This window comes from Belonocnema kinseyi, chromosome 6 (assembly GCF_010883055.1).
Source record: "Belonocnema kinseyi isolate 2016_QV_RU_SX_M_011 chromosome 6, B_treatae_v1, whole genome shotgun sequence".
In the NCBI taxonomy this organism is placed as follows: Eukaryota; Metazoa; Arthropoda; class Insecta; order Hymenoptera; family Cynipidae; genus Belonocnema; species Belonocnema kinseyi.
In genome coordinates this window covers 116,796,786-116,805,192 of record NC_046662.1, presented here as the reverse complement: position 1 = coordinate 116,805,192, position 8,407 = coordinate 116,796,786, and the positions used below count along the sequence as shown (strand labels likewise).

Below are 8,407 nucleotides of genomic sequence, written 5' to 3'. Positions count from 1 at the left end.
CTGAAACGTGACCTTGTTAGTTGTCACACGATTTTTGCCAGATGAGATAGTAAATCTGGTTTTCCAAAGCAACATCAATCTCTCTATGCACCCAACTATTTGCGGATGAAACTTTAAGACTTCCAAGGGACAGATGATAAGTCTATGGGATGTATAATCGAAAGCTTTCCGATAATCAATCCAGGTCATCGATAGGTCACGCTGGTAGAATGCTGCATCTTTGCAGACAAATATATCGATGAGCAGGTTCGCCCGACATCCGGATAGGCCTTTCTTTGAGCCTCGTTGTTCATACATTTCCTGCCACACAGGTTCAATTGCCCGAACAATCCTATCATTTTGGATAGCTGTGAATATCTTATAAAGCGTGTTCAGACAAGTTATTGGCCTGTAGTTCTTCGGGTCAGGTAAGTTGCCTATTTTCGGCAGGAGTATTGTGCGCCATTGAAAATGGATTCAATTCGATGGATCGGCGGGATCTCGTGAACTTTGGGTGGGCGGAGCAACTGAATCACGACTTGCTAGACTGCTACTATGCAAGTGTGGCCCGTGAACGGGGTTAGATGGCACGGCTGCATGCTCTGTGGTGCGAGAAACATCCGGAGCTATCGCACTTTTCGCAGCAACGTTTGCGAAGCCATGCTGAACTACTCCGTAAAAGGGGCTATGTAAGCGGAACGCATACTCTACCACAACTAGAACAAGCCGGCAACAAAGAAAGAGAGGCGACACTAAGACCAACCGCGGGCAGGCATCCAATAGATGAAGAGCGATGCTTTACGACCCGGAGAAACATCAACACCAAGGTTTCTCTCAAGCCTAAAGATCTGGCTGAAATAGATGACGAGCTTCGTGGACATCTTTCCGGTCAATCCGACCTCTGGGCTATCAATTATTGTGTGTATAATGCAGCGAGAGCTTTGGCCGATGCGAACCGTAAAACAAAACCAACGGCTGATCACAAGACCAAAAGACGAATGCATCAACTTGCCATAAAGATAGGCTGGGCAAGACAGTACGCGTCCCGTATTCAATGTGTAATTGACTACATCACATCTGGCAGGAATTCTACAGCCAAGGTTCGAAAGTTCGCGCGCGAACTTCGGGCCCGTTATCACACACTTAACAAGTCAAAGCATCTGACCATCAGGTAGCATATTGTTGAGAGAATACGGATACTATCTGACGCTAAAAGAAGTCTAGAGCGGAGGGAGAGGTGGGTCAGAGAAAATCAACAGTTTCTCTCTGACCCATCTCGATTCTTCCAAGACCCTCCAGTTACTTTCGAACACCCACCCAAACCAGAGGAGTATTAAGTATTAAGAGGGATGAAGAACTATTCCGCACCGGCACCAGAATGTATCAAAACATTCTGGTGGAAGAAGTTTTCTTCAACAGATAAGCATTTGGCCTGTATTTTCACCTCATATTTGAAGTCGGAAGAGCCGATTCCAGAGTGGTTGGTGGAAGGGCGCACAATACTCCTGCCCAAAATAGGCAACTTATCTGACCCGCAGAACTACAGGCAATAACTTATCTGAACATGCTTTATAAGATATTCACAGCTATCCTAAATGATAGGATTGTTCGGGCAATTGAACCTGTGTGGCAAGAAATGTATGAACAACGAGGCTCAAAGAAAGGCCTAGCCGGATGTCGGGAGAACCTGCTCATCGATAGATGTGTCTGCAAAGATGCAGCATTCTACCAGCGTGACCTATCGATGACCTGTATTGATTATCGGAAAGCTTTCGATTCTACATCCCATAGACTTATCATCTGTCTTTTGGAAGTCTTAAAGTTTCATCCGCAAATATTTGGGTGCATAGAGAAATTGATGTTGCTTTGGAAAACCTAATTTACTATCTCATCTGGCAAAAATCGTGTGACAACTAACAAGGTCACGTTTCAGAGAGGTGTTTTTCAGGGTGACACCATGAGCCCACTCCTCTTTTGCCTTACATTATTGCCACTATCTCTAGCACTTCGACATTCCGACGGGTTCTTGTGCGACAAACCTGCAGATCGAAAGTACTAGGTCACTTATGTATTTTACATGGAAGATCTTAAGATCTATGCTAAAAACAAAGAGCAACTACATCTAACTCTAGAGATTGTCGAACGATATACTAAGGAAATTGGAATGGAATTTGGGTTAGACAAATGCGCCAAGGTTTACTTGAAGCAAGGAAAACGTAATGGCATCCCTGAAGATCCTGAGCTCGTTGATAGAAGCGGTATACGACATCTTTGCACTGGAGAGTCTTATACATACCTGGGTGTGCCACAGAGCCGCATTCAGGATGTGACATCTATAAAGGATACTCTCCGAAGCAGATACAAACGTCTCATCCGACAGATTTATTCTTCCGACCTGTCTGCGAGGAACAAAGTATCTGCAAAGAACATGCTTGCCGTCCCGGTAGTACTCTATTCATTTGGAGTAGTTACATTGACGAAGAACGAGCTCAGATCCCTTGATATCGAAACAAGAAAGGTTATGCACATGAACAAAAGCATGCATCTTAAGTCTTCCGTTCCGCGACTGTACATCTCACGCCGTCAAGGTGGTCGCGGAATATTGAGTCTTTAATGTCTTCACAACAGAATTATTCTGGGTACAGCACAAAGAGTTGCAAATGGAAGAGACCCTCTTCTTAAAATGGTCAGGAATCACGAAGAAGTGGGCAAAGGAGCGTTTCTTTACAAAGCAGCGGAGGAGGCTGCTGAAACACTCGGACTTGACTTCAGTATTAGGGGTGAGCAAAATGCATCAAATCTTATCTATCTCGAGTACCCACTCCTGAAGGCCCGGATTAAGAAAGCACAAGAGAAAAACTTTCGTGAACAGCTCCTCGATAAGAGGATGCACGGTATCTTCAACAGAAATGTGAAGGATCAGTCAATGTCTTGTGAGCTAACGTTTGCTTTCCTTAAATCACCCTGATTAAAGTCCGGTACGGAGGGTTTCATTTTTGCATGCCAAGAAGGTGTCGTTTCCACCTTACTATGCCGTCGTCACATTTTGAGCCAAGACATTCATGATGATAGCTGCAGGGCGAGCCAGGCACACCCCGAGAATTTAGCTCACAAATTATCTAGTTGTCCAACTCTGTGCTCTTACGCATTAACCTTAATATCGCTCCTCTAAATGCTGCTAGGGAAATTGAGTCAATTGTCGAGAATGGGAAGTGTCGCATATACTGGAACTTTATATTCTCGACCATTGTTTCTGTTGCTCACTCGAGGACTGACATGTTTCTTCTTGAATTCGAGAAGCGAACCATGTTCGTTATTGAATTTTCGGCATCAGCTGACAAAAACATCATAACCAAGGAGAATGAAAAGAAAGAGAGCTATCGAGACCTTATAAGGGAGTTGCAACGATTGTACCCGGAATATTCTGTAAAACTAATCGTCCTAATCGGCCTAAAAAGCATCCCTGCGTGTCAACAATATGCTAAAACACTTGCGGGAAAAATGCAGAAGGCGGTTGTCCTTGGGTCGCTCCGTGTTCTTAGGGTCCACGAGGCTTTTGCTGGATCGTCGTGTTGATTCCTTTACAGACTGTAACCATGTATCTCACGGTCGTAAGACGTTGTTGTGGCTGAAATTTTACCGCGATTTCGCTGGGAGCGGGTGCAATTTTCTAGATTAGCACCCGCTCCCAGCGAAATAATGCAGTTGTCCGTTGTCCGGTTGTCCGGAATACTGCGGTATACGTATATATATATAGAACGAAACGATTTGAAAGTTTCGAGAAATTAAAAGGTTTAGGTGAATAATGGAAAATTAGGCTAGCCAAATAAAAAAATTTGAGGACAAGTCTTACGAATAGCCAATCTTAAACTTGAAGAAAAGAGCAGACAGAAGCTCAATAACGGTAAAAGGGATCAACAGAATTCCGGAAATAATAAAGAAGACCATTCCATTTCTGCCTTTTTCGAACCAATATTCACCACATCTAATGCCCAGTTTCGATCACCAGTAATATTAAACTCGGATAAAGATAAAATAACAGAAACAAGTTTTCATCTGATAACAAAATAAAAGAATATAGTTTATTTCGAATTTCGGTATATACTGTCGCCACACATTCTTATATGGGCAGGAAATTATTCAAAAAACTCGAATGATCAATTATTCAATATTCAAATCCGATTTGCGAAAATTAATAGTCGCGAACCGAGAAACTGCCCATATAAACAGACAAGTAGTAGTTCCAATTATAACAACAAAAAATGAAACGGATTCAGATTAGTGCCAAAATGAAAAACCTTAGGTATTTTAGGTTTAGTGATAAACCGTTCATTGAAGACCAAAATAGGTGTAAAGATGAGAAACCAAAATTTGGAGGTAGTATTAATCTAAAAAGTACAATGGAGCTTAATAAAAGAACTCCAAAGTGAAAACATATCGAAATCACCTTCGTAACTACCGATGCTAGCCCAGCCTAAAAAACCAAAAACGCCCAAATCACCTTCCAAGACTCACTTCGGGAATAATTTTTGATAATATTAAATATAAAGACTCGTACAAAACCAGCGACAGTAATCTTTGGCCAAATAAAAAAGTTGCGAATCCGAAAAAAATTAAAAAATTAATCTCAGAAATTTACCAAGATACATGAAAGAAATAACAGAAATCAATGGATTGACTTTCAAATTATTGCACACATATTAAACGATATTTCGGATAATTTAGGAAAAATTGACAAAACAAAATAATTGTTGCTTAAGAATTCTCTAAGGTATCGTAGAGCTCAACTTACTTCTAAAAACCGGTCGAAATAATCCCAAGCAAGAAAGTTGACGTAACTATGATTGAATTTCAATTTTGCAAACAGATTATTTCGCTTTAAGGAACGCCGTAAATTCATAACACGGATAACGGCATCGAATTTGTGAATAATAAACTTGAAGGCACTAACAGAAAATCACGAAATGGGGAACAGCGACCACTATAACTGAAACGAATATACAAACGATTTACAGTTCGCAATAAATAATAGCAAAAACTCGTTGACACAATTCACCCGACCGTTTTTAAATTTACATGGCGAACTAAAACCACCCCAATCCTTCAAAATAATACAGGAAACATACACAAATATACCGACGCCTCCAAACATATAGAAATATCAAAGGAAGAGGGACAGAAGCAGAATCACGGTCAAAGACACCGAAATACTAATCTTTTTAAAACAGGAAATTGTTAACAACCGTAAGTTAAAAGCGGCACTACCGTTCCTGAAACACGCAAACAGAAAAATGCGGGAAACCTACAGTAGCTTTCACAAAGAACAAAACACCAAAGAAAAAAAAAGAAAGGAATAAAGAAAAACGGGAGACAGGTATAGAGATAGAGAGAAAAGAATACCATGGGAAAGAGTCCTGATAATTATAGCAGAGCAACAGAGTGCCAAATAGGAAAAAGAAGAAAGAGTAGTGCTTGAAGAAGAAAAGGCTGAATGGAACTCTATACCAATGATAAAATTTGATTATAAACAAAATAGCCTGGTATTTAATGTAAAACATGAATTACATCACCAAAACTTAGCTGTAGAGAGGTTTTTTCCTGGTGGTCCATTTGCAATTTTGCCAATGAAAGGTGGCTATACTTCTTCAATAGTTTGGACAGAAAAATGCGAAATTTCAAAAATGCTGATGAGCTTATCCGAAGAGGAATTTGTCATAGAACTCAAAAAAAGATTTGGTTCTTATTTGGGAGAAATTGAATTAGAGGGTGAAAGAAGACTTTATCCTTTGAGTTTTTCTTTCGCGAGAAAGCTGCATAAAAGCAGAATTTTGCTGATTGGCGATGCAGCACATTCAATCCACCCGGTTGCAGGTCAAGGACTTAACCTTGGAATGAGAGATGTAGAGAGTGTTATTAGACAAATAACTGCTGCAAAATCCTCTGTCATTGATGTTGGTAGTAACTATCTATTGAAGAAAATTTCACGTGATAGATACTTTGATAATTTTACTATGGCACTTGCAACTGATGGACTAAATAGAATATTTTTCAACAGAATACTTTGCGTTAAAGTTCTGTGCAATCTTGGTTTAATGGTAGTTAGTTCTGCTGGTAGGAACTACGTGCGTACTAACATAATTCTCTTGCTATGCCCAGATAACAATTCGTGCGCGCATGTTACCCGCACGTCGATGCGGACATGACATGCATGCCAAAGTTCACCATGTTCGCCTACGTTTTGTGATTGTAACTGAAGTACGTGCACAAGGTATAGCACAATGCGAGCATGTTTATAATCACCCTGTGACGAAATTTTTCGGCGCGTACATGCGCGCAACATGAGTCCCTAGTGGAGAAACAAAATCTTTAATTTATAAATAACCAAAATTTATTATTTAATGCTTATAAAAACTATAAATTGCCTTTTCAATAAGGGTGTCGTTCTGCAGGTGTAACGCAACAGAATCACGAAGCAGAATATCATAGATGTAAAAGAAATAGAGAATCTATATTTTTTGTTATCAAGAGAGTGAAAGAGATAAATAGATCTGCCCGTCTCTTTCACTCTCGCTTTACGCCGCCATTTTCTGCGCACATGGGACTGCGCGGAACTAGTCGGCTAGCTGCCGACTAGCCCAGTGCCTTTTGCAACATTACAACGTGTCGGTGTGTGCCGGTTCTAGTTTTGTAAGAATCACGAAGTACTAGAAGGAGACCGCACGGCATGTATTTCGACTGGCGCCAGTTCGCAATCGCCTGTCCTCGGAATTTTATGCCTTTCCAGAATAGAGCTTCCCTTCAGTAAAAATATAAAATTAGAAATTATCGTCTGCTATAGAGTATCGAATGTGTTTATAGTTTAAGTTTGCTTATGTCAAGTGTCAGTTGGTGTCACGAACGCAGTGATAATGCTTGTATAATTTATACAATTATATGAATAATGTCATTAAAATAAAAGGAGGAATATAAAAACAATAGAACGCAAGTATAGATACTGAGTATTTTGCGTCTAATACCTCTCTTTTTCTGTGCCCTACTACCCGAATCACAGCCCTTACAAAAGCAACGCGACATTATTGTATCACTTATTATATAGGTTTTGAGCACTGACACTTTGCACAACAGTTTTTTTCCACTAAACACAGACAGTTCTCAACCATCCCCGCTATAGGCGTGCTATTTTGTTAATAAATTCCGATACATTTATTTAATTCAACCTTTTTATTTAAATCCTTTAATATAAATAAATAATTTTAGAATAGTCGACCCACGCGCATCGAGTGTTTGCTTCATGCACGCACGCGCGCGCCTCGCATGGTGTGCGTGTAGTTTTAAATTCTTTTTTGTAGTAGCCGCAAGAATTGAACATGTTCTGATGCTTGCGAATTGAACCCAAGCTCTCTCTTTTCAAGCATCGTACGCGGTCGCACAGTTAAAAATACAAAATGGTGGAATCTGGCGACATGTGAGGTGAAAGCTGCGACAGCTCTGTTTTTCACGTTTGTTTAAGATTGGTTTCGCGATCCAAAAATTATCCGAAATGTTGGAAAATGTAAGTATCATTAAATGTAAGAATGGGCAAGTGTCACATTTCCCTTTAAGAGCGTTGACATGTGCTTGATTCACCGACTTGAAAAGAGAGATCCCATTCAATCCTCCACCAACGAAATACGTTTTCTACTTGGTGCATCCCTAGCAAACAAAAGTACAGTACCTGCCATGGAGGAAAGCCGTCTTCATGGTTCGGGAAATATTTTCTCCACTTTCTTAGACTCAAGTTTTGAAAACAGGTTAAACTACTTGTTTTCTCAAATACACGTACTACTTCGCTACTCTTCCTTATAATGTTGTGAATGACTCTCGTTGTAGCATCGAGCATCAAACTGTTCGATCGTTTTCTTTCTACAATAATTTCAATAGTTACTATTTACAATAGTTTCATTGTCTCATTTTGAAAAAATGCACATTGTTGAAAAAGAATTTTTTTATGAAACATTTTGTTGCAACTTTTGCTGTTTTTCAAAAACTGAATTTGAGCATTTCCAATTTTATTTTTACAATCTTAAAGTTATACATACGGTCTATACGTCTATTCTACCGAAGTTCAACCAGTTGTTATGATAATCTTGTAGGGCATTTAAAAGCAAAATTTTTCTTCTCTCCACTTTTCTTTATAGCTTGCGTTGCTCAGCTTAAAATATTTATTTTTCATCTTTTTTTGAAATTTTGTGAATGCTATACCTCTAAAAATCTTTGTTTTTGTGAAAAAAAGTAATTAGGATAAATTGATCATCTTTTTGAATACTATTAATATCCGTACAGAGAATTTTTTAATTAAAAAAAAAGGTCTCAAAAATATTTAAAATGCGTAAAAACCTGTTTGTCGGATTCAGGGGTCTCAAAACGTAGACATTTAACAAAACTTGGG

General features: G+C 39.4%; 1 protein-coding gene across 15 annotated transcripts in view; it reads right to left on the bottom strand.

Moving 5' to 3' along the window:
• Positions 1 to 8,407, bottom strand: part of LOC117174093 (histone deacetylase 6) — a 788,923-nt gene that overhangs the window by 534,466 nt on the left and 246,050 nt on the right. The window contains exon 1 of one of the 15 annotated variants that reach the window (XM_033362816.1): positions 7,694 to 7,848. The exons of the other annotated variants lie outside the window; for them this stretch is intronic. Coding sequence (XP_033218707.1) covers positions 7,694 to 7,719 — 26 coding nt within the window. The 5' untranslated portion in view covers positions 7,720 to 7,848. Of the gene's footprint in view, positions 1 to 7,693; positions 7,849 to 8,407 lie in introns of those variants that run through there. 15 annotated transcript variants of the gene reach the window in all.